We start from the raw sequence: 27247 nt of genomic DNA, 5'->3' as shown, positions 1-27247 counted from the left end.
CCGGCATTATTGGCATGCCGAACTCCGGTTGGATTACCCCGCCGGTGGAGGGCTGCACGACTCCAGAATTGTTGAAGGTGTCATCCTGGTGGAATGGGGTTTCGTCGGTCACGACTGCGTCTTGTTGTTTTGACATCTTAGCTTTTTGGGTGGGTTTTTGTTGTTTTTTTTTTTTTTTTGGGAATGAATATGACTAGCTTCTAGTGTCTTTCCCCACAGACGGCGCCAATTGTTCCGGGTGTAATTCCAGAGCAAGTATAGTTACCACCCGTGGCTTGTTGAATGATGTCTTGAGTTTGATTCTCCTTTGGTCTCAATCGTTCCTCACGGCCTCTCCTGCAACAATGAACGAACTGAGGGCTTGGCTTTGTGCCAAGCGTACTCACTCCGACGCTCAAGTCAGTAAACTTAAGAGATAAGTTGTTACTTGGCTGAATGTGTATAGTAGAGAGATAAGGAAGATATTACCAGCTGAATAGTGTATTTAGGTTTAGTTATGGATTGTTTGGGATCCTTTCCTCAATGAAGGTTGAGGAGTATTTATAGGCTTTCACCTTTTGTCACGTAGTGGCCAAGTGGCTAGCAGGTGGAAAGACTGATCTACCCCTCGGCCGAGGGACCTATGGCAGGCCGGCGGGCCCTGTTGACTCATCGCCCGGGGTAAACAGATGTGAGTACGCGGATATGTGTCCCGGCTGGCAAGTTGCCATGCCGAGACCCAGGCTGACAGGCCGATGGGCTGCATCGGCTAGGCTGTCTAAGCCGTTGACTTGCTGTGGATATCTTTGACCTTGCTCAATATGTTGACTTGGTCAGCGGTGCAGAATATGCCCCATCAGGCTCAATATCTATCTTTGGACGTGATAATTTGGCATGGGATCAATAAATTTCCCGTCAAAAAATTTTTAGCCCATATATATCAATAAATACTAGGATCGAGATGGATATTGAGCCTAATAGAGTCCATATGTCATGGGATAATAAATGACAAGCTTTGTTACGCACCCAAGTCATCACTTAACGCCTAAAACTGGGTTTAATTGGCGGAAAATAAAGTTTAGGGGTGCACTTAGTGATAATGACAACAATTAAGGGTACCATGTATGTTTTAAAAAGTGTAGGGGTACCACGTAGAAAGTCGAAAAGTTGAGGGGTACCATGTAGAATATCCCTATTATTATTATTATTATTATTATTATTATTATTATTAGTCAAGTCAACAACACATCAACTCCATGTTATCTGTAACCTGATATAGCATTAATGATTGTTGTTGTTGTAATTATCCATTTGGATAGTTTGTAACCGGCAGGAGGAAGTGTCGGTGATTTAAGTGTAAATTGCCGGTCGTTTAAGTGTAGTCGGGATTTGTGCAAAATAGAGTAACTATGCGACATTATAATATGAGTTCGGGAGTGCGGAATGCACACTTATATATAATAAATATTTGTACTGTTACGGAATGTTTTCAACAAAGAAATATAGTTTGCGCCGTTTTTTTTCGTTGTTGATTACATTGGGTTTAGGGTGCTTGTTTTATCATGCGAGAAATCACGTGTAACCTAAGGCTATAAGGGTCGGAATATTCCCTAAGAAAAGCGGTATCCGTGACTCAAGTATTACCCAAGTATAAATCCTACGTTTACATAGTAGAATGTCCTTCGTTCTCCACAATAATTTCGAAAGGACATTAAAAATACGCACGTTGATAAACCTAAGGCTATAAGTAAGGGTCCGAATATTCTCTATTCTCTAAGAAAAGCGGCATCCGTGACTCAAGTATTACTAATAAGTATAAATCCTACGTTTACATCGTAGAATGTCCTTCGTTCTCCTCAATAATTTAACTAACAGGAAGTATATTTAAACATCAATTCAAAAGGACATTTTCCTTAAAAATACGCACGTTGATAAAATCATCAAAGGCTGACATGAGTTTAGGTTTTTGATAAGCAATGCATCCAATAGTATGGAAGTCTGTTAAATTACGCAAATGCTAAGGACCTTACGTACCAATGGAGTGGGCCAAATCACTACAATTATATAACATCTCTGCTGCGAACTGCCATTACTCGTATATCACTTCTGATCTATCTCTGTGCATGTTATACTCGTCCTTGTTTCCAGGTAACAATATTCTTTTGCTTTCCTCTCTATACTTCTTCATTTAATATCCATTTATAATAACCGAGTATAAAACCAATCTTCAGACCAATCATAAGCTTAAATGTACTATAATACTCTTACAATTTTTTTTTCTTTATCAGCATTGTAATATTTACGTTTCATAGGAGTATTTGCTTTGTTTATATTGTTAGTGTAATATCCATTTATCGTCGGTTTTAAGACAGGGCCTCACTTGTGTTTTTTCATGTGGCCCACATTATGCTACTGGACTCCAATGCGCTCCCATGGTGTCGCTTTACGGGGTCCTTTTTGTATCTCATTTTCCTATTAGTTTTTTCGACAACATTTTCTTTTGAAGAAAGGCACCGACACGAAATTAAAACATATAAGATCGACAACCTCATCGCCCTAGAACGGGTAGTGATAGTCTTATCTTACGAGAAATTTTGTGAAACTCTAGGCAAAGGTAGAGTCGAAATATTCTGAAACAAAAGCGAATGTTTATTACCTAGAATATACTTGTATGACTTGACTGATATATCACAAAAATACGCTAAAATGCAGCAGTTTAGGGTAAAAGGTGGGTGATTACCAACTCCAAATTTTCTATATCATTTAAAAAAGAAAAAATTATCATTGAGTTTTCTAGCCCACTGTATATTTGGATCCTGGATTCGCCCCTGTACTCAGGTCGAGTAATTTAAAGGCAAAAGATGCCTTTTTATTTTATCTCCTTAAGGATGCATAGATTAACATGTACTCCGTATAAATACATGTTCATGCATGCAAATGAAGGTAGAAGAAAAATATGAAAAGTTCTAGACTTTGGTAATTGCAAAGATAACATAAAAAATACCATAAGTATTCACTAGATCTCTTTGCCTAGAACGACATGGAATGATGGAAGTGATAGTCTTATCCTGCGAGAAATTTTGTGAAACTCTCAAATGTAGTGTTGAAATATTGAATGGCTTTGCATTGTAAGGTTATTTGATAAACTAATCGTCGTTTTGGTGTCGGTTACAAACTATTTAGGGCCAATGGTTCACGTCAGCGCTTTTTTTAAAAACGATATTGACATGTTTGTCTTGAAATTATGTATATGTGCAGGATGGGAAGGATTTTGTTTACCTTGACAAAGCTGCTGGTTGCTCATATTGTGTTGTTGAACTATGTTTGTGAGGGAAGTTCCGGGATAACGAGCTCTTTCGTTCGATCGGAATGGCCAGCAATTGATATGCCTCTTGATAATGCAGTATTTGCTGTTCCAAAGGGCCATAATGCACCGCAACAAGTAAGCATCATATCATTCGGGGGGAATTTTCCGTAGGTTGTCGATCCTGATATTTGCGATTATTGTTATTGGCAGGTGCATATCACACAAGGTGACTATGATGGTAGAGCCGTTATAATCTCGTGGGTGACACCCGATGAACCGGGTTCCGGCACAGTGAAATATGGAACCTCTGAGGATAACTACGAGTTCATTGCTCACGGGACTGTAACAAACTACTCCTTTTACCAGTACAAGTCTGGCTATATCCATCATTGTCTTGTCACTGGTCTCGAGGTAATAATTCCCTTCCATCCTTGATAAAGACCGTCACAAGCAAGATTCTTTTGAACTCATCATTTAAGCATTGTTGTTTCCTTGTATATTCATCCTCTATATACTACAGTAAAAAATAACAAAACTCCAATTTTTCCTGCTCAAGTTTCCCCTTAATTATTTAGCTTCTAATAGTGGTCCCCACTCTCACTAATTAATCTTATTATATTATTTCATCTTTATATTTACATGTCATACATAAAAAAATCTTTCTTAATATATATCCTATCTGTACTCAAAAATCATCGATCAATTAATGTTTAATTATTTATGCTTTTAGTGGATGTAGATATGCAATGATATAATATCATTCTCTTTAAAACAATGTTGACAAAATAGTATTCGCAAAACACATAAATCTTATTCGGGCTAAAATTATTGAACCTTCTATTTTACAACTCATAATTTGAGATACAAGTATACAACGATAGTATAGTTTCTCATTAAATTTCAAAATGAATTAAATCACTGTAAATTAATTATTATAAATTCTAATATCCTCCTCTAAAAAAGCCGTGCGTTTGCACGGGAGCTATACTAATTTTTAATTATTTTCAAACTACATGCAGCATGACAAAAAGTACTATTACATGATTGGAAATGGTGATTCGGCTCGTAAATTTTGGTTTGAAACTCCCCCGAAAATTGATCCAGATTGCTACTACAAATTTGGCATAATCGGTGAGTCGATTATTTTCTTGTCGTCATGCATTATCGTATTTTGAATCCTGGTTTTCAGAATTGGCAATTCTCTAACTGTAATGTCTTGTTTCAGGTGACTTGGGTCAGACATATAACTCTCTTTCGACACTAGAGCATTATATGGAGAGCGGAGCGAAAGCTGTTTTATTTGTTGGTGATCTCTCTTATGCTGACAGATATAAGAAGAATGATATTGGGCTTCGTTGGGATACTTGGGGTCGCTTTGCCGAGAAAAGTGCAGCCTACCAACCTTGGATGTGGTCTACTGGCAATCATGAGATAGACTACTTTCCTGAATTGGTAAATACATTAAACACCCTATTTCTATCAGTTTAGTTACATTAAACACATTAATATTTGTTGAGTTTATAGATCTGGTACTTTTAGGGAGGTTGAATTGAGTATTCTTTTTACAAATATAGTTGCGTGTGAAATTTAAAGACAAATTATTAGTATTGCTTTTGAATTAAACAGTCTATCGAACTGTTCTAAATTTCTAATGACTTGTCAGCAAAGTACGTGATAATTTTTACACTTAGAGCGAAAGCAATAACGTAAGTGATAGGGAAATCATTAGTAATCTTATGAAAGTAATCGTGATTGATAAATAAATAACACAAGAGACTATAGATTGAGTCTTTGTGTTTGGGCAAGCGTGCACAATTATAAATAAGGGTAAGATTATTGGTAGTCTTGAGACAAGATTTTGGTGAGTCTTAAGACAAGACTCACTCAAGACTACCAATAATCTATCATGCTTTTAATAAAGTCTTGACAAAGTCTTAAGTAGAGTCTTGGAAATCCAAGACTTAACTTAAGACTCTACATGAATTTTGAACCCACTATTAAAATAAGACATCCAATGAAAGACAAGTGTTATATTATTTTTGTTCTTTTTTTTCTTAAACCCCACATTTTCTCAAGTAAAGTGTAAAAGTAGAGTCTGAGGAGGTGAGTCTGACTGATAATGTATAAAGTCTGAGGTGAGTCTGAACAATAAATAAATAATAAAAGTTAGTGGAAAACTGATGTGCCAGAGTCTTAAGACTTTGGTGAGTGTGACTGATAATCTCACCCTAATACTAAGAAACAAAACAAAGCAAATTAAAGAGAAACAAACACAAGTAATTTTGAAGTGGTTCGACCTACATTGTTATGGTCTACGATCACTAACTCTCTTATAAATATTTCTTTAATAATCAGTCCTGTGACTACAAAGAAACTCCCACCACCTACACAAGTTGTGCGACTCGAGTACATAACCTCTTGCACCCTGCCCCAGCACCCCAAAGTTGTGCAAGACTCGCGTGCTAAATCCTTAGCACCCCAAAGCTCTCTCTTTAGATAGAAAATATTAACATCTTTTTTTACTAGACCAATGGATTGTCTTGCCCAATATACACCCCGCCCACCAAAATTGTGACAAAAGAGAATTAATCTTATTGGCCACACTTACCGGTATTTTAAACATCGATAGAAAGAAATTGGAGAGATTTCATTGAACGGAAGAGATCAAAGTAAGTTTTCCAGCTGGCTAGAGAAAAACCCCATTCCACGAGGAAATACGCTTAGTAAACGTTTTCGATTAGAACTTTGAATAAATCATTTTTGGAGGCTTGGAAATCCGTAGGCATCCCAAGATACTTTCCAATCCCTTTATTATTCTTAATTTTGAGAACTTGTAAGCAATTCCTTGCCTTCCCCAGTTTGTTACTTGAACTAAACAGAATGCCCGATTTCACCTCATTAAGCACTTGCCCAACGCACAACAATAATCATCGATTAAATGTTTTAAGTAAGAAACTGAATTACCCTTGTCATAGAGAAAGAAAACCGAGTCATCTGCAAGGAAAAGGTGTGTCAGAGGAGTCACCCCTACTAATATTGATCCCCTTAATTCGACCCACCTGTTGAGCATGTGCTACATTACACGATAGAACCTCCATACACAGGATAAAAAGATACGGCGACAACGGGTCGGGTCCCCCTGTCGTAATCCACAACGTGGCTTGAATTGCTGTAATGGGGCACCATTAAACAATACCTCATAAGTTACTGAGTTTACACTACTCTTAAAGTTTAATAAGTCTGTCGGGGAACCAAATTTATATAGAACAGCTTGGAGAAAATCTCACTTTACCCGATTATATGCCTTACTCATGTCAGCCTTAAATGCGAATTTCCCATATTTCCCCTTCATATGCGAGTTTATATTGTCGATTGCTTCATGCACCACCAAGATATTATCACTAATATGCCTACCTGGTATGAAATCATTTTGAAAACGTCCTACCAGATAACTCATGACTTTCGCCACACGATTAGTGATGCACTTCGTAATGATTCTCATAAAGGCATTACACAAACTAATTGGACGATAATCCTGAACACTCTCCGGGTTGTCACACTTTGGTACCACAGAAATAAAGGTTCTATTCGCCTCCCTTAGCACCACTCCCGAGTTCAGATAGACACAACCGCTTTCATAATGTCCTTTTTAATAAAGTGCCAACATTTATGGTAAACCACAGCGGGCGGGTTACCAACCAATCCTGGGGCTTCAGAGCTCCCATTTGAAAAACCGCACTCCTAACCTCTTTAGCAGTAAATGGTTGTTGCAAAAGATCAACATCTTCATCAGAAACTCGACCCGGCCGTAAGATGTCGAAGCATAGCTTCATATGGGTAAGCAATCTCTGTCTCCTGGCAATGTTGCGGCGGGATGTATAAATCAACAAATGTCTTTTGAAAAGCACCACTAACCTGATCAGAATCATAGATCAATTGTCCGTCCTCACCTTTAATACCAAGGATTCAATTTTGACCCGCTCGTCCCTTCATCCAATTAAAGAAATATTTAGTACATATATCCCCATCGACCATCCATTTAAACTTAGCTCTTTGACGCAAATAAAGTGATGTTGTGGCAAACCACGTACTTCCTCATTAACACGAGTATATACCTCCTCATTACCAACACTAGTGGCCAAATCCATACCATGTTTTAGTCTTTTATCAAACTCCTCCCATTTTTTCGTCCATTCTTTTCGTTTATCAAGCGCCCACTTTTTAACATTTTGTCTTACACGAGCAATTTTCCTTATTACTCGGAAAGCTGGAGAACCCATATCACAAATCAGCCAAGCTTCCCGAATCACTTATAAACATTCCACGTATTCTAACGCCCAAGCATCTATTTTATACGGCTTTTTGCTAGTATTTTTTGTAAGATTCAAATCCAACTTAATAAGGGCATGATCCTAAACTTGTATCGGATAATGTTTAATAACACTGTTTGGAAAAATTGTAAACCACTCCTTTGAACCTAACGCCTTATCAATACGTTCATACACCCTTTTGTCACCTTTCCTATTGTTACACCAAGTAAATCGCGGTCCCTTAGCTTGAAAGGAATATCAATCGAGAAAAAGGATTACGCATCTGAGGTAGTACCTCAGATCTTGTAATTTTTGAGCATATACACATTTTTTCTGAGCATATTAACATTTATAAATATAGTTTTTGAGCAATATTATATTTTTTTAGTGTAATGTTTTAGTAAATGTGCTCAAAAACTTTATATTAAAGCAAAACTCAAAAACTTTAAAATAAAACTCAGAAAATAAACAATAAGAGGTACTACCTCAGATGTATAGTCTATGAACTGATATCAATCAATTCATTACTTATCCTCCAATTATTAAACAATCACAAATTCTTAAGAGATACGGTCTCTCATCAATGTTAGTGAACCCAACGCCTTAAAAATACGTCCATACACCCTTTTATTTAGTTTTTATCTTTTCCTTTTTAGTTATTTATTTTATAATTCATTTATTGGGTGTCTCCCATTAATGTAGTAAGAGACCGTATCTTAGAAGACTTGCTAGTTGACGTAAAACTAATTGTTTTTTTTTTTAAATCAAAACAACAAACTACTAATTGAAACAACGTTAAACTCTACCTAAACAAATTGATTCTTTTATTTTTTTTAAAAAAAAAGGAAAAAAGAGAGACAATAATGAGTCACCATGTCCGGACTCAAGCAGGAACGTGGAACCACCACGTCCCCACCTGGGAATAGACGTGGAGTCAGCACGTCTGGACCCAGGCACGGACACGGAACCCCCACATCCCCATCGTCTACGTCTAATCGCAGGTTCAGACATTGACATTGCTGTCTCCAATTATTTATGGCAACATTATTGACAATTTGAGATTGTTCATCTATTTTCAGGGGGAAACTGAACCTTTTAAAACATACCTCTACAGATACAAAACACCTTACGCAGCTTCACAGAGCACTAGTCCTCTTTGGTACGCGGTTAGGCGTGCATCTGCCCATATCATTGTTCTCAACAGCTATTCTCCCTTCGGTAAACTACAACTTGTTAGTTTAACTGTTTTCTTTGGCGCTTTAATTTTCTTCGAGACTGATAATCGATTCCTGAATAATAGTGAAATACACGCCTCAGTGGAGGTGGCTTCAAGAAGAACTGAAAAAAGTGGACAGGGAGAAGACACCTTGGTTGATCGTGTTGATGCATATCCCAATGTACAACAGCAATGAAGCGCATTTCATGGAGGGAGAAAGTATGCGTGTCGTGTTTGAGGACTGGTTTGTTCAACACAAAGTTGATATCATCTTTGCTGGTCATGTTCATGCTTATGAAAGATCGGTAATTAAGATTAAAGTTTTATAAGACCCATCTTAAATTTATATGTTTTGATTACAATTATTTCAAATAACTTGTCATTTTATTTTATTTATCAGCATCGTATCTCAAACATACACTACAATGTATCAACCGGTGAACGTTATCCGGTGCCAGACAAATCTGCTCCAATTTACATAACTATTGGTGATGGTGGAAATTCAGAAGGCCTAGCTGGACGGTAATTCTCTCGGTGTCTTTCTTTAACATTTCACATCAAACAAAACGTATCTGTTTCTTTGTATATATGAAACCAATTGAGAAATTAGACCTTGTTTCTTATTTGTTACAGGTTCATAGATCCACAGCCGGAATACTCAGCATTCCGAGAAGCAAGTTATGGACATGCAACGCTAGAGATTATGAACAGGACACACGCTGTCTACACATGGCATCGAAATGATGATGGCAAGAAGGTGCATGTTGACACCATGACTCTTCTAAACCAGTACTGGTGAGTTACTCTTCAAAACCTTTATAATTTCGTATTAGTTTCGTCTCATGTTTACGGAAACTGATTCTTATGGTAATGCAGGGTTGGCAATGGGGAGAGGAGAATGCTAGAGAGGCCAATTGGTGAAACTGCTCCTTATTAATTGGAGAAGCTAAGGATTACAACAATGGATGTCAATTCTGCGTTATTTCAAGGTTTATAATTTTGTATCAACTTTTGTTAAAGATTTGCAGATGTTTGCTCGTTTGTTTCTTGTATCAGAACTTGATGGTCCTTTTTCCCTTGTTATTCATGTCAATAAAGAGGGCCTTTGGCTATTATGTAGTTTTTGCTGTAATATATTCAATTGTTTTTCTTTGATTTTGACACAAATCAAGGAAAGAGGAGGGTGAAGGATCAAATACTACCCTGAAATAGAAAGGAGAACAATTGCCTGAGACACTTCAAAACGGAATAGGACAACAAATGACCGGACAGGGGGAGTATAATATTCGAGTCTTCTATGGCACTGTTTGGTAAATGACATATTGGCCAAATTTCAACATATTGGAGAGGTTTAACATGTTTGACTTACGAATATGCTATTTAGAGCGTTTGGTTAATGGCATATTGAAATAGCATATTGGGGTCCAATATGCTATTTACTAGCATATTAGGTTAGCGGATTAGATAGAAAAAGTATTGTCTTATTTACCCCCTTAAAAAATACTAACCTTCCTTTTATATATTTAATAAATAATTTATTCATATCCTTATTTGTCATTTTACAAAGAATCTAAACAATCTGCTAATCTAAAACTGTCAATTACCAAACACCTCTAAAACAATTCTGCTAAATAAATCTGCTAGTCAAACGCGCTAAATCATTATACTAGTCAAATCTGCTTTCGCGTTTAATTATGAATTAAGTTCATATTAAATATTATGGGATTTTAATATAAAAAGCGACGCCATGATGGAGCTCTTTCGGTAAGTGTAATTAAAGTTCGGAAATTATTATTCCCTCCGACCTTACTCTACCCAAATTATACATGCTGCTTTACACGAAGAGCTGTGAGCTGGCCCAGAGTTTTTTGTTTGGGCGAGCTTAGAGCTGGTAGTTCGGGCCAAGGCACAACGAGTGGGCCAAGCCCGACATTAGGGATCGCATTTGACTCGTGTTGCGACGGTGGGTCTTGGACGGGCTACGACGTTAGGGATCGAAATTGACCTGTGCTTTGGCACGACCCGGCCCGAGCATGACCAGGCACGGTCCGACCCGACTTGGGCAAGAGATGTATAGTTTCAAATGTAACCATTAGACTTGGTTTAAGTATCGTTTTGTAGATCGTGAAAAGTCAAATGAATAGTTTAAAATGTCACCCTTTTGCCTTAGCTTAGATGATTCTAGAGGGGTATTTAATTTTTAAATATTATTTTAATAATAAGAACATTTTAAAAACACGTTGATAAATCATCAAAGGCTGAGAGCTGATTAGGTTTTTTATAAGAATCCAATTGTATGAACTCTGATAATCTACGCAAATCCTAAGGACCTAACGTATCATACAGTGGTCCAAATTACTACATTTATTTATAACATCTCAAGTAGTGCCATGCATTACTTGAACAGTTGAACTTGAACCCATCACTTCTATCTCTGTGCATGTTATCCTCTTCATTGTTCCAGGTAACAATGTTGCTTTGCTTTCCTCTCTATAGTTTGTGTTCCGTTTGACTAAATGAATTTAGAAACTTTATTGTAAAATTTATAATCTTTAAATCAAAACTCGAAAATTCTATTATAAAATTCAGAGCTACACCACTAGCTATAGTATATCAGATGTATAGTCTACTTACTGTTCTTTACTATATTGGTCAAATGAAGAGGAAGTGCACTAGCTAGTACTCCTTCTATCCGCAGTTTTAGGACATAACCTCACTTATGTTTTGCATCTCGGCTCCATTTTCTTGATGATTTTAACATAATAACATTATTGTGACTATTGTCCTAGGTTTAATGAGTTTAAATTCGCCCACATTATACTACTGGAGAAGGGTTTTTTAAATTACGAGTTTAATTTGTTAATTCTAACTCCAGTGCGCTCCCATGGTGTCGCTTTACAGGGTCCTTTTTTTAATCCCGTTATGGACGAGAAAACACGTTAAGAATTTACGACCCATTTTTTTTTTCAGTTCATTTTTTGAGCTACTCAATTATCGTCTTTCCTAATAAAACCCAAAAAAATAAGGTTACAGTTCCTACCCACATCAAACATTCACTGTCAGAAAAAACGGACATGGGCTGAGAAAAAGTGACCCCCAAATCCAAAAACAAGCCTTTCAACCATTTTAACTCACACACAATATTTGCCATAGCCCGATATTCGGCTTCAGCAGAAGACAAAGACACTGTGTGTTGTTTATGGGTTTTCCACGAGATGGGTGATCCGCCAAGAAAAATATACCAACCGGTGACGGAGCGACGAGAGTCAGGACACCTACCCCAATCAGAATCACACCACCCGGATATAGAGAGAGAGCTATCGGCTCGTAAAAGCAGGCCTTGACCCGGACTCCCTTTGAGATACCGAACAATCCGAAGTGCAGCGGCCATGTGCTTAGTGCGTGGCTGGTGCAAGAAGCGAGACAATATATGGACCGCGTAAGAGAGGTCAGGCCGTGTGACAGATAGGTAAACAAGCCGACCCACTAACCGCCTATATGACTCAATATCAGAGAGAATATCGCCAGTAGCTTCGGCCAGCTGAAGATTTTGCTCAATGGGAGTAGTAGCGGGCTTAGACCCAAGTAACCCAGTTTCGGAAATGATGTCAAGTGCATATTTGCGCTGTGAAATATAAATGCCTTCGCCACTTCGAGAGATTTCAAGTCCCAGAAAATATTTTAATGGACCTAAATCTTTCATATGGAAACAATTCCCCAAATACTCTTTAAATTTTGCAACAGCGGAAGAATCGTTACCGGCAATGACTAAGTCATCCACATAAATGAGAATAAAAAGACGAACTTGGCCATACGAGTAAGAAAATAATGAATAATCCGAGTAAGACTGTTTGAAGCCATATACCTTGAGAGCGGAAGTAAGCTTAACAAACCAACACCTTGGAGCTTGCCGGAGACCATATAATGATTTTTTGAGACGACATACTTTACCTTCCTTCCCACGACTGAAACCGGGAGGGAGGCGCATGTAAACTTCTTCGGCGAGGTCACCATGTAAAAAAGCATTATGGACATCCATTTGATGTAGCTCCCATTTTTTAATTGCAGCCACAGCGAGGAAAGCACGAAGTGTACCCATTTTGACAACCGGAGCAAAGGTCTCTCCATAGTCAAGCCCTTAGACTTGGTGATTCTCGAAGACTACAAGACGGGCTTTGAAACGTTCAACGATACCATCAGACTTGTACTTAATTCTGTACACCCATCGACACCCAAGTGCTTTTTTATCAGACGGAATATCAACCAATTCCCATGTACCATTTTGCTCAAGAGCAACAATCTCTTATTGTATTGCATCACACCAATTAGGATCACGGATGGCGTCTTTAAAAGACGGGGGTTCCATTCCAGCTGTTATAGCTGCAAGAAAATCACGTTACTTGGCAGAGAAAATGTTGCAACTGACATAATTAGCAAGGGTATAGGGTGTACCTGAGGATGACGTTGGAGAGATCGGTGTGCTTGAGGGAGGAGACAGACTGTTTGCGGTGTCAAGTACATAACCTGAGAATCGAGAATTAGGGAATTTCACTCGCCTACCTTTACCCATTTCAGGTTCTGATGGAGGGACAGTGGCTGCTGGTTCCGTGGTAGAGGAGGAAGCGCCTGATGCAGCTTGTTCAGTGGGAGAGGACGTTGCTGCTGAGTCGTCTACAGCCTGGTTCGTGGCAGGCCCTGAACCAGAAACAGTGGGGGTATCGAGGTGCTCAGTTGTGGCCTGAAATGGCTCATCAGCGATGTCCAGATCAGGTGTAGAAGGCGAAGTAGCTGTAGTGTTGGGAGTAGCAAATGGAAAGACGGACTCATGGAAAATAACATCACGAGATACAAAGAAGGTTTCGGTTTCAATATCGTAAAGCTTCCATCCTTTTTTATTACTAGGATATCCAACAAAAATACTACGACGACTTCGCTTCTCAAATTTGTCCCCATTAGTATTTTGATTATGGGCATATGAAAGACAACCAAACACCCGCAAGTTCTCATAAGATGGTGCAACCCCATAAAGACACTCATATGGAGTCAAATTGTGAAGCAATGGTGAAGGTGTTCGGTTGATTAAATAAACAGCGGACAATATACATTCACCCCAAAAAGTTTTAGGCAAATTGGCTTGAAATCGGAGAGCCCGTGCGACATTCAAAATATGACGGTTTTTACGCTCAACTCTCCCGTTTTGTTGCGGCGTACCCACACAAGATGTCTCAAATTTTATACCATTTTGGAAAAAATAACCAGCCCTAGCATTAAACTCGTTTCCATTATCACTTCGCACATTTTTTATAGCCTTAGAAAACTGAGTTTGAACCATATTAACAAAACTCATAAACATATCCGTGACCTCAGTTTTGTCAAGCAATAAATAAACCCAAGTAGCACGGGAATAATCATCCAAAATAGTTAAAAAATAGTTCGCACCGCAAGAAGAGACAGTACGATAAGGACCCCAAAGGTCGCAATGAATTAACTCAAATAAATCCGAAGCACGCTTATTGTTTGAAAGAAAACTATCACGGTGGTGTTTTGCTAAATGACAAGCATCACACACGTTGTCTTTATTTGAAAATGAATTACTAAAAGAGGGTATAGTCTTGACCACTTTATCTGACGGATGCCCAAGACGCCTATGCCAAAGGTCGAATTTCCCTTGTCCAGTCACCGTATGCACCGTCAATGGTCTCGCCTCCGCAACAATCCAAAACAGTCCGTCCCTCAGTTCACCTGCTCCAATCGTCTTCCTCAAAGAAGGGTCCTGAATAAGGCAAGTATTTTTAGTGAACTCAAAATAATAAATATTATCAATTGTAAGCTGTGAAACTGAGATTAAGTTGCACGTGAAAGCAGGAACAAATAATACGTTTCGGAGAGTAAGAGATTCATTAATATAGACGGAACCCATGACGGAAGCCACAATCTGTTGGCCATTCGGAAGACCAACAGTGCGACTAGGTATTTGAATTTTATCCTCCAAACACGACAAAATTCCTGTGACGTGATTAGAAGCACCCGTATCAATAATTCATTTACACATACCAATTAAACGGTCCGAGTCCAGCATAGAGTTCGTCAAGGTGTTCGTTATTACTCCATTTGCACGAACAGGGGGATCTGAAGCAGTTTTACTGCTGTTGCTCGAACCTGCCCCACCTGACGTCCCACTTGGAGATGCACCAGGTCCACGACTTGAAGAACGAGCCCTGTAAACACGGTACTCAGCAATAATACGGGGCCTTTCATCCCACCAATCAGGAAAGCGATTAGTTTTAAAGAAGCATTTAGCCGCGTCATGACCACGGGTTTCACAGTGAGAACAGAGAAGTTTGAGTTTGTCACTTCTCTCCTTATCACGAAGAAGTCTCCAATCGGCATTACCGGAAGGAGGAGTTGCAAATATTTTAACTTCAGACGTGTTGGGTTGGGTTTCAGCACGTAAGCGCTCCTCTTGAAGGACAAGATTATAAGCGCGGTTAAGAGAAGGCAACGGGTCCAATTGAAATTGAGAAGATCGGATATTACCGTAAAGGGTGTGATCGAGTCCCATAAAGAATTGATGCAACCGTTCATTAACTTGACGCTGGATTGCCTTCTCCGTGATCTTGCACTCGCATTTGCCACATCGACAAGCAAATGGCGGTTCATGTTTAACAATCGAGTCCCATAGCGACTTAAGCTTCCCGAAATAGGAAGTCACATCCATTCCCTTTGTTTGCTTACAATTATTCAACTGTGTCTTGAGGCCGTGGATCATCGTGCCGTCGATAACTGCATATTGCCCTTTAATGTCGGACCACAAAACAGAGGCATCATCGGAATAATCAAGATTATCGAGTAAACTCGGATCAATCATATTGTGTATCCATTGAACAATTGTGCAGTTAACGACAACCCAATTCTCGAGGTCGAATTCCGTTGTGGGTTTTTTATGGTCCCATCAACGAATCCGAATTTACGACGAGATTTGAGAGAAAAAGTCATGGATCGTTGCCAAGCGTCGTAGTTATCACGACGTAAAATAACGTTTGATATTTTTGCCCCCGAAACATCATGTGAACCGAGATAATAGGGGCTGAGAGGATCGATTGTTTTAGGTGGGTCAGTGGAGATAAGAGCCCCTGACATGGCTGCGTAGGTGATGATTTTCGTGGTGGAAGATTTTAGGGTTTTTTTGTGAGACCTGGAATTCCTGATACCATGTTAAAGAGATAGAAAGGTGATTTCTGTTATCAGGTTTTGCCCAAACTTAGGCTTAAATAGAGTACATGCTAAACAATGATCCCGTAAATCAGGCTAGAATAATGCTAAATAAACATGATAATAGCAACAATATATTGACTTTCCTAATAGATTTGTACTCATATTGAGTAGAAAATTGGAAATTCGGTGATTTTATTTTAGTTTTATTGAGCAATAATTCTTTTTCTGACAAAAGAAAAAAATCGGATTATTTGGTTTTTGAGGTGAGGTGGAAAAAAAATCTCATTTTCCTTCTTAAATACTACCTCTGTTCCGGTCATTTGTTATCCTTTTCCATTTTGTGTGTTTCGGTCATTTGTTGTCCTTTCTATTTTAAGAATGAAATTGATGAGTAATTTGATCATTCACACTCAATTTGTTACACATGTCATTTAGTAATTGGCTCTCTCTTCTTTCCTTGGTTTTTATGCCAAAACTAAAGAACAACAATTGACCGGGCACGGCGGGCAGAGGGACTACTGAATAATCGCTTCATTGAATTTGTGTTTAAAGAATTGACTTCCTCTAAACAATAAACATTGCACATCTTGGCCTGAATTTAGAGCCTGTTCATGGGTCGTCACTCGTCCCGTATATTTGACCCGGGCTATCCCACCCGCTAAATAGGCTAGTTCGGATAAGGGACTTTAAGAAAAATATAAAGGCCAGGCCCATTAATCCGTTTCAAATCCGCTAATCCGCTTGTTCATGAGCCAAAAATGTAATGAGTCCGGCCCATGTCCGGCCCATACCCGTATTTGGACACCTCTACTCAAATTTAAGTGCACCACAATTAGACCTACTAAATGTTGGGGCTGGTGTCCTCTACAGTTAGTGCAATGACATATAAATCTCTAAAAGGATCAAAGGGTATACTTTTGTATTATTATCAGTTGGTCCACGTTTATCAATAACGGTTGGCTTGCTAGATAAGTTTGACGTTATTGTCATACTGATGGCGGTGATCAACTGGTCCCTAAAAGTCACACCTATAGGATACGTTTGAGAGATGTGACGGTATGAAAATACAGTCATGTTGATGCCTAATATGACTAAGCAGTTAGTCGGAGTTATTGACTAATAATTAGTCAAACGCGATGTTGAGATAATTATTTAATACGGATTAAATAATACTGGCTAATGTGAATTAAGCGGTTAATTCGTAAATTGAATATAAACGACTATATTCAATTAATGTATATTGAATTAATTAATTATACAATATTGTCATTGTCGGACAAGTATTAATATATCGACTGAGTCATGTTACTAGTTGATATTTTAATAACCGATAACCGATGACGATTTATATTAAAAACCCGTCATATACATTTTAGCATTTTGAGTCGGACCACGAGTTAAAAATAAGGAGAAAGTGGAAGCCCACTCCCTCCCTTGTAAAACCCACGGCCGAACCATATGAACAAAAGGAGAGGGCTTTTCTCCTTTTGACCTAAGCATATTCATTTGCACAAAAATTAGGTTTTTGGAGGCATTTTCTCTGAAAACCTAGATCTCACATCGAAAACTCACAAAAACTCTCTCAATATTGCAAGGCAATTAGAGAGTACTTTCTAGCACAAGGGGCATAGTCTCAGACGGTCTTGGGTGCAACGATTAGGAGTAAATCTATATTGATTTCTGTTCTTAGGCCGTATTCACAAAGGACCCAAGGTTGATTCTTATACCTTTATCGTTTCTCTTGTATTTTTCGTTTATGACAATAATCACATGTTAAAGATACGTTATAGTCCTAAAATTTAAGGGAATTTTACGGATATTTTCCCTACAAGTGGTATCAGAGCGAGGCCACGTAAATTTTTCATTATGATTTTCATTAAACGATTTGAATCGATAATCATTTTTGCATTGAATTCCGTGCGGCTGAATTTTTTTTTGTCTCGGCTGAATTTTTTTATGCACGGCTGGTTTTTTTTTTTTTTTTTGCATTGGAAGCCGTGCCACACGGCTTACTGCTGATCAGTCTCAATCGTCTGATTTTGTTTTTCGATTTGTTCTTTGCATATTGTTATTTTAAACGATAATCATAGCAATATGTTAAAGATTTGTCAATTGTAATTTTGTTTTAATACGGATTATGTTCAAATTGCAATTGGTGTTTTTTGTTCAATTGTTGGTTTTGGCCGAGCTAAAAAATTTTGAGCCGCTGAAATTTTTTTTTCTTGCTCTCTTTTGCTCTCGGCAATTCGCTGCTGAAAAAAAAAACAAAATTTTTTTGATGTTTTTTTTGTCACGGTCCAGCCGTGAAAAAGTAAAAAAAAAAATTCGTGTTTTATTTTTTTTTCGGCCATAAAATGCATACAATACGGATTTTATGCATTCGCTTGATAGTGAAACGGTTCACTCACGTACCATTTAGTTATTTTAAAGCAATTTAAAGTAACGGATTATCATGGATTAAAATTAAGTTGATTAAAGCGGTTTTGTCACATATTTTTAATCATTAAAAGGTGGTTTGGATAAATTTAACATAATTACGGAATTATGTCACGAATAAATTTCATTTTAGTTGATGCATTTTATTTATCGTTCCTTTTGAATGCCTTGAATGTTTTTATTACGTATTTAATTTTACAAACGGTTGTAACTTAGTGTGCCTTAGTAGAACGTGTTACCGTAATGATGGAACACGGTCTTGGTTGTATTTTGAGATCTCGCATCTCCGTTTTGTTTTTTTTTTCTTGTAATAACAGTTTTAATTTAGAATGTAAATAGGTTTATATTTTGTAATTTTAAATTGTAATTTTGAGAAGACCAAATATGGAGATCGGATGCTCACTCCCGCTGCATGGACAAAGATGGAACATCAAGACAAGCTTCTCGGGTCCAACGGTGGATTCCAAAGTTGTATTATGTTCTTTTTACTAAGATAGGCCACACTAGGACTTTTATTTACGTTTTGCATTCTTTTATATTTTTGTAACGATAATTTGCATCATATTCCGCCTAAAACCAAACCACCTAATATTTGCATGAAAACTGACTCATATAGAGGTTACGCGTTAGTTTTCTTTGATATACAGATATCACATGTTTTAAATAAGTCATCACCTAAATTAATTCATTCACGCAATGCTAGAAAGTACTCTCTAATTGCCTTGCAATATTGAGAGAGTTTTTGTGAGTTTTCGATGTGAGATCTAGGTTTTCAGAGAAAATGCCTCCAAAAACCTAATTTTTGTGCAAATGAATATGCTTAGGTCAAAAGGAGAGAAGCCCTCTCCTTTTGTTCATATGGTTAGGCCGTGGGTTTTACAAGGGAGGGAGTGGGCTTCCACTTTCTCCTTATTTTTAACTCGTGGTCCGACTCAAAATGCTAAAATGTATATGACGGGTTTTTATTATAAATCGTCATCGGTTATCGGTTATTAAAATATCAACTAGTAACATGACTCAGTCGATATATTAATACTTGTCCGACAATGACAATATTGTATAATTAATTAATTCAATATACATTAATTGAATATAGTCGTTTATATTCAATTTACGAATTAACCGCTTAATTCACATTAGCCAGTATTATTTAATCCGTATTAAATAATTATCTCAACACCGCGTTTGACTAATTATTAGTCAATAACTCCGACTAACTGCTTAGTCATATTAGGCATCAACATGACTGTATTTTCATACCGTCACATCTCTCAAACGTATCCTATAGGTGTGACTTTTAGGGACCAGTTGATCACCGCCATCAGTATGACAATAACGTCAAACTTATCTAGCAAGCCAACCGTTATTGATAAACGTGGACCAACTGATAATAATACAAAAGTATACCCTTTGATCCTTTTAGAGATTTATATGTCATTGCACTAACTGTAGAGGACACCAGCCCCAACAAGCTCCCACTTGTCCGTACAAGTGTACGTGCAATAACGTTATCCGCACTAACTGGAGGACACCGGCTCCAACACTAAACTGGTCAATCGGGTTGGGTTTGGGTCGGGTCGGATTGGGTCTGTTCAGGTTTCTCAGTTTTTATTTTTTTTCCAGGTTAATTCGAGTCGGGTTATTTTGGGCTTCAAGTCTGTTTCGATATGTTGGACGAGTCATTTTCGGGTTAAGCGGGTCGGTTAACTTGGGTCGGTCATTTTCGGGTCAATCAATAAAGGTTAGAAAGACAGTTTAAGTCTTTTCGCTTTAGTTAGAATTATATTTTGTCGGCTTATTTTCGATTTAGGTGGTTTTGGATCAGGTCATCTACGGATCGGGTCAGTTAGGGGTCAAGAAAGCTCGAGTCATATTCAGATCAAATCGAATTGGGTTAATTCAAATTTTAGATCAATTTCAATTGTCGGATCAATTTGAATCGGATTGCTTTTACCAGCTCTAATCACAATCCACAAGGGAGTTGCCAGATACCACGTGCTATAATGCTGGCCTCTTTTTTTTTTCTTTTTTTTTGTAAGCTTGTTCTTTGTTATCTTAGTGAGAGGGACTCCTTGTTAGAGATGGCAATTCGAGCCGGGCTAGCTTGGACGGCACGAGTCCAGTACGGTATGGCACTGCTCGAAGTGAATAGTAACCTAGGCATGAGCACGACACGAGTGGGCTGAAGTCGGGCCGCGGCGTAAAATTTGGAAAAATTTCGTGCTTTGGCACGACACGGACCCCGAGTGACACGAGCACGCACCTGGCACGACGCCTGTGAAATGGCACTTAGGGGAAAAAACTAATTGTTAATGGTTTTTTTACTTGAGATCTAACCGTCTTTTTTTAATATCGGTTTTTAATTATTTAATTAAATCGAGTACATAAAATATACAATTAATCAATTACATTAATATTTAGTAAAATAAGTATTTATCATTGGTATTCATCGGTTATTAGACAAAAGAAAAACAAAAAATATAACATTTTTTTTAAAACAAGAAAAAAAACTGAAGGCCCATGGGCCGGACCACATACAAGGCACGATTAGCCCATGTGCCAGGCACGGCCCGAGCACGAAAATGGGCGTGCCAGAAGCGGGCCATGACAGGGGCTGGGGTGAATGGGCCTGGCACGGCACGGCTCGAGAAGCCCAATATCTATGCCTGGGCCGGGCCAAATTTGGGGGAAAGCACGATGGGTCGGCACACGGACCGAACCAACACGGCCCATTACCTACTCTACATCCTTGTTAGAGCATTCTTAGAGGTGTGCATGGCTCATATTTTATCTCTCATTTTATTATTCGTTTACCTTGTTTTTTTCACAAACTATTTCATCTATTTTCATCATTTTATAAACTATATCTATACAATAGTAATAAGGTTCCCCATCAATATTAATTAGAGCATCCATAAAGGTAAAATTTTATCTCCTCATTTGCCTTTTCTCTCTCTCTCTCTCTTCAAATGAGCCTTTTCATTATTGCACCACGCTTCCCATTATTTGGGATTCCTCTACTTTTGGAGGAGGTTCCAAAAGAAGAGTAAGGCAATTAATGTGCCTTTTGGGAAATTCTCATATTTTGTATGCAAATTTATGTTATTTGGGAACCTCATTATTGCAAAAACGCTGATAGGGCGTTAGTACCAGGTAATGCCCAAATTGGGTGTCACCCTCTCACATGCATTCTTAATTGAAGGGTTCCCACTCACCCCATGTGAGAGGGTGGCGCCCAAATTGGGTGTCACCCGGTGGCGCCCTTTCATTTTCTTTATTGCAAACTGGGGCGGACCCACCTGATAACAAGGGGTGGCGTCCGCTACCCCAAACGTAAAAAAATCGGTTTAGTAGATCGATTTTTGCTACCCCAAATATTGTTGAATAGTGGATAAATAAATATTAATGCATCAAATATACAACAAATATCAAGTGGTTCAGTGGTAAAGGCTTTGTTTTCTTAATAATAATCCTGGGTTCAATTCCCATGAAGTGCAATAATAAATATAACATGAATTGATTACTTTCAGGGGCGTCTTAGAACAAATAGAGGCCCAGTGCGGCACGGAAAAATGAGGCCCAAAAATGAATGCACAAGTATATTATACTTCTTCAATTTCATTAATAAATGAGGCTAAAAAATGAATGCACAAGTATATTATACTTCTTCAATTTCATTAATATAAGCTTATAACATGGTGACCAAAAGTGGAGGCGTGGTTCCGACGTCCATGGTTACCTGTGGCTTTAGACACCCCTGATTACCCCAAAAAAAATTTCGATTCTAAAATTTATTGATATATATATGATAGGCTATCGCACACCTATGCAAAAATAATATTTATACCCTAGCAAAACAAATGAATGTAGTACGTAGGGGTCGAACCACAGAGAGACGGGAGTTGTTAATTAGTTGTTATGGGTTGAATTCTATCGAGGTCGGTTTCGTTTGATTGATTGGTTTGTTGATTAGAAAGTAATAAAATAAATGATAAAAGGAGTCTAGGGAAGTCGGGTCACACATGCAAATTATGTAAATGCTTAAATTAAACATATGAGTTGATAAATGTTAATTGTTTAGGCTTAGAGACACCCATCCGGTCTATGGTTGACACTAATGTCGTAAGGTGGATGTCTCTAAGCCTAAACAACTAACATTTATCAACTCATATGTTTAATTTAAGCATTTACATAATTTGCATGTGTGACCCGACTTCCCTAGACTCCTTTTATCATTTATTTTATTATTTTCTAATCAACAAACCAATCAATCAAACGTAACCGACCTCGATAGAATTCAACCCATAACAACTAATTAACAACTCCCGTCTCTCTATGGTTCGACCCCTACGTACTACATTCATTTGTTTTGCTAGGGTATAAATATTATTTTTGCATAGGTGTACGATAGCTTATCAAATTTTGGCGCTGTTGCCGGAGAGGCGGTTTTGTTTGCTAATTAGTTGTTGAATTTTATTTTATTTTATTTTGTCTCAAGGAACACTTGTTCCTTGGGATCTTCTCACGGTTTCTTTGTAGTTTTAGTGCCTATTTTTGTAGGTGATAAAGCTATTGGCCTTTCATAATGAATTACGAATTCGTCCCACAACTCAAAGATGAGCCTTTTCATGACTATCTTGCCCTATTCAACCATTTTTGCGATAGTCTCCTCTCTCTTGGACATGTCCTTGATGGGGATTACATGGTTCAATTCGCGCTTAATGGCATGAATTTTGAGAACCGAGAAATAGCTCTAAATTTGAGTAATGGGAGTGTCTACTACATGATGGGGTTAGAACTTTGGAATTTCTTTGATTTCATGGCTAGCCAAAGTCAATTACGGGAGGTATCACGCCAATTTCATTATTGGCGTATCGAAGAGGAGCTTAAAGTGTTACATGCTCGTTTGGAAAAAAATTCTCAAGAGAAACCGAGACCACGTGAGCCTATCTTTTCTCATTTTACCTTTTTACCTCCCCAATGTGAGTCTTTTAAATCTAATGATTTTGAATTATTAGATGACGATGATGATAGTCCGACTTTTTCTTCTAAAAGTCCTCCTAATATCATTCCAATTGATAATTTAGAGACTCATGTTGATGACATTGTCCTTGTAGTAGATAACACACTCACCATGGACGATGTTGGGCCCGAATGTAATGAAAAGGATGAGGTTTTACACGAGACCTTAGACCCCTTTGAAAATCCTTTCGTAGAGGATGTGGTTGACCTTTTTAAAGTTGATGGAGGACTTAGTGATGCTAATATAAAGGTTAAGTGGGATGAACCCCCCATTTTTGACGAGTCCTATCACTTAGAGTTTTCATACCACCAATTTGAGACCGATTATAATTATAATTTATGCACTAACGATTATTTTTATGGTCTTAAGCATGATGCTCCTTTTCTTGCTGACGAATGGAGTACGGTGTCTATTTGAAAACTCTCATGGGCAATTTGATAAGATTAATCCTTTCTTGCCTTTGATCTTTCATACTTATATCTTATCAGTTGCTTACATATGCTTGTGTATTGCTCATGCACAGGTATATGATTTACTTCTAAGAGCATTGACGTGTTTTTTTAGAGGACGATGGAGGATCCATTAGAAAAAAATAGTTTGTTTTTGTTTTATTTCAATTTTTACGCAATTTCATGTTTTATTAGAATTAGGAATAAATTTTAGACTAATTAGCTATTTTGAGTTGTGACTTGTAGGTGTTTGAAGAGGAGAAGAGGTGTTTTGAAGGATAGCATACTACCCCATGTTGTAACCCCGTTCGGGGTCGTAACATTTCCGTTCCCAAAAAAAAAAAAAAAATTTAAAAAATTTAAAAAAAAAAAAAAAAAAGTTAACGGTCAACCCCGATCGGGGTCGTGACTTTCTTCCTTATTGCGCGTTTTAATAAAATACGGGATATGCTAATCTTTTCCATATGCTTCAACAACAAAGGACGGTACTCCTTCTCTCTATTTTTCTTCATTTCTCAATCAAATCACCTCCGAAAACCTCTATTAGCATCATGGACAAACTACCCACCGGAATTTTGGCCCATTTTTCGATGCGTTGCTAAGTGGAGGAATCCCCCAATGTTTATGCTAGCTTGGGGGAAGCTCGTTAGTCTAGTCAGTTTTCTTTTCTTTGCAATTTAGTCTAATTTCTCGCAACCCATTAGACATGACCTCTAATCCTTCTTGTTTTATGCTTTGAGCCATTTTTATGGTTTCATTGGGTAGTTTAATTGTTGGCACATTGAGGACAATGTTGTGTTTAGCTTGGGGGGAGATTGCATTTGCATTTTAGTTAGTTTGCATTTAGTTAGTATAGAATTAGTGAGAATTTTTGAAAAATTTGTGTTGTTTGCTTGTCCTACTTATGCCCTCGTATTTGTCCCATTTTTGGCTTGATAGCTCTTGATTCGCTACTTTTGACGGGATATAGCATGCATGGGGATGTCTTGACATAGTAGGTGGAAGATGGAAATTAAACCAAGTAGGCTTGATCTTGACTTTTGGCAAGCTACAAAATTGGTAAGGTAGAACCTCCTTAAAGGCCATTTCATCTTTATTTGGTCTCACTTAAGTGAGTGGTAGGTCTCCTTATGGTATGCGTTATATCAAAACGCACAAGTATGGTCTTCTTTTCATCTCTTTTAAGCATTACTTTCATTTTGCTATGCATTTTTGAAGCCAAATTCACATTTTGATAAATTGCCCATTTTCTAGCCCCCTTCACATGTTATTATTCCCTAGCTACATTAAAAATAGCCTACCCTTGTTAAAGCTAGTAGCTATGTCTTTTGGTGATGGGATGCTCAAAATTGGGATGTTCTTTAAAATTTATGTCATTGTGAATTTGTTTGCCGGATGTCATTGTTTTCCGGTTGTGCTATGAAAGAAAGAATTAGAGTTGAAGAAAAAGAAAAAGAAAAATAAAGAAAAAATGAAAAAAAAGGATGAGAAAAAAGAAAAGAAAAGATTTGTTTGATGAAGTTGTTGTTAATAATAAGTGGTAGAAGAAGAAGAAGTTAAGATTTCCCATATGGTTAATTTTATATTTTGGAGAAATTCTTAAGGTTTGTAATGTAAGAAGTCATTTGTCTTCTAATTGGGCTATTTTGGGTTGGAATGAGCATTTTCACATGCTTTTGTTGCTAGCTTAACATTAGCTCCACATATCCATAATCATTTGTCCCCCTTATGTCCCATATTATAATAAAGCCTTTTTCTTACCCTTTGGCTTCACATTGTGCTTGCATTTGATTGTTTTGGCTTATGATTTGATTGTTTACCATATTAGATTGCGGGCACATTCTCATGAGTCGAGGATAGCTTGAGTGATTATTCACAAAAATGTCCTCTACACAAAATTGAGTTATGAGTGGATCGTGAGAGTCCGAAAGTCAAAAGATCATGCAAGAGCCGAAATGTTTACTTGAAGTCATCCATGCTACGCCGCCATGTAAATCTCATCTATGATTTTGCTTATCCTTATGCCCATGTTGTTTTGGGATTTGAATCAATTGCTTGTTAGCTACTTGGGATTTGCAATGTTGGGATGATCTTGCTTGAGGACAAGCAAGGACTTAGCTTGGGGGAGTTTGATAAGTGCATTTTCTATACATTTTAACCCCTTATATTAGCTTTATTTCACATGTCATTTAGCACTTATCTTAGTGTTTTATAAGCTAATATGTGTATTCTAGTATCTTTGCTTGTCTTGTCATATTTTGTAGGTACTTAAACTTTTTGGAGCTAAAATATTACAAATAAGCTACTAAAAGAAATAAGCTAAGTAAGAGCACAAGTTTGGGCTAAGTGTTGGAAGTGCATGGACTTTGCATGAAGAAAGTGTTGGATCAAAATGAAAATGCAAGCAAAGTCATTGTGCAAGTCAAAGCCCAAGAATTCAAGTCCAAAATGTGGTGGAAAATTTGGATGCTAAAGAAGAGCTTAGGATGCCAAAATACTTAAGATGCCCTCCTTAATGCTCTTAACCACACTCATAAACAAGGCATTAAAGCACCAACTTTGGATTCCTTGAGCATTAAACCAAGAATTGAAGAGAAAATTAAGAGTGTGCTTAGGATGCCAGTTTGGATTCCTCTACAAACTTTGCTCTCTTATTTCCTATATAAGGGGTGCTAATCACACACCTATATACCACCATTCACATACACAATTTCTCATAATTCTCTCTAAATTTAGTAGTTAGTTTAGGTTAGCTTTTAGTTTAGTTTAGTTTAGATTTACTTTATGTTATTTACATTTCCTATTTACATTACAAGTTATAAAACAATTTACATTTACAAGTTATTTATATTACAAGTATTGTTCTTCCATTTTCATTTCCAATTTCAAGGTAATTTCTTATTCATGTTTTTATTTATCATTAGTTTAATTTACATTTTCACCATGTTAGAGTAGTATCTTTTGTCTAGGGAATGAAGGGAGCCATGCATAAAAAGTATTTGTAAAATGTTAAATTAGGTTGATATAATATTGTCTAAATTGTTTCTATCACATGTTTGCACCTTAATGTTTAATCTTTGTTTAAAGGCCTTATTCATTGATTAAGTTTGTTCATTCGTTCTAAAAGTCGAGAGGCACGGAATTGAATTAGACTAAGCATGTGTAGTAGAACGACCTAGTCATGGACGAGAGTTTCTCTAGGACCCGGTCTATGGTTGACACTAATATCGTAAGGTGGGTGTCTTTAAGCCTAAACAATTGACAATATTATTATTACCAAATTTAACATAATCATATATTTACGTAATTGGC

At 37.5% G+C, this 27247-nt stretch overlaps 1 protein-coding gene across 3 annotated transcripts in view; it reads left to right on the top strand.

Moving 5' to 3' along the window:
• Positions 1 to 2005: 2005 nt before the first annotated feature.
• Positions 2006 to 27247, top strand: part of LOC141606066 (bifunctional purple acid phosphatase 26-like) — a 44021-nt gene continuing 18779 nt past the window's right edge. Inside the window, exons 1-10 of one of the 3 annotated variants that reach the window (XM_074425058.1) lie at positions 2006 to 2127; positions 3238 to 3421; positions 3497 to 3697; positions 4306 to 4417; positions 4512 to 4738; positions 8676 to 8814; positions 8897 to 9117; positions 9213 to 9334; positions 9446 to 9607; positions 9689 to 9931. In XM_074425058.1, the coding sequence (XP_074281159.1) occupies positions 3239 to 3421; positions 3497 to 3697; positions 4306 to 4417; positions 4512 to 4738; positions 8676 to 8814; positions 8897 to 9117; positions 9213 to 9334; positions 9446 to 9607; positions 9689 to 9749 (1428 nt within the window). In that variant the 5' untranslated portion in view covers positions 2006 to 2127; position 3238 and the 3' untranslated portion in view covers positions 9750 to 9931. Of the gene's footprint in view, positions 2128 to 2482; positions 2594 to 3237; positions 3422 to 3496; positions 3698 to 4305; positions 4418 to 4511; positions 4739 to 8675; positions 8815 to 8896; positions 9118 to 9212; positions 9335 to 9445; positions 9608 to 9688; positions 9932 to 27247 lie in introns of those variants that run through there. The other 2 variants (XM_074425059.1, XM_074425060.1) reach the window with 2 other exon arrangements.

The sequence above is a fragment of the Silene latifolia genome, chromosome 10 (assembly GCF_048544455.1).
Source record: "Silene latifolia isolate original U9 population chromosome 10, ASM4854445v1, whole genome shotgun sequence".
NCBI lineage: Eukaryota > Viridiplantae > Streptophyta > Magnoliopsida > Caryophyllales > Caryophyllaceae > Silene > Silene latifolia.
Note: the sequence above shows the minus strand (reverse complement) of the source record. Positions and strands in the feature narration are given on the sequence as shown.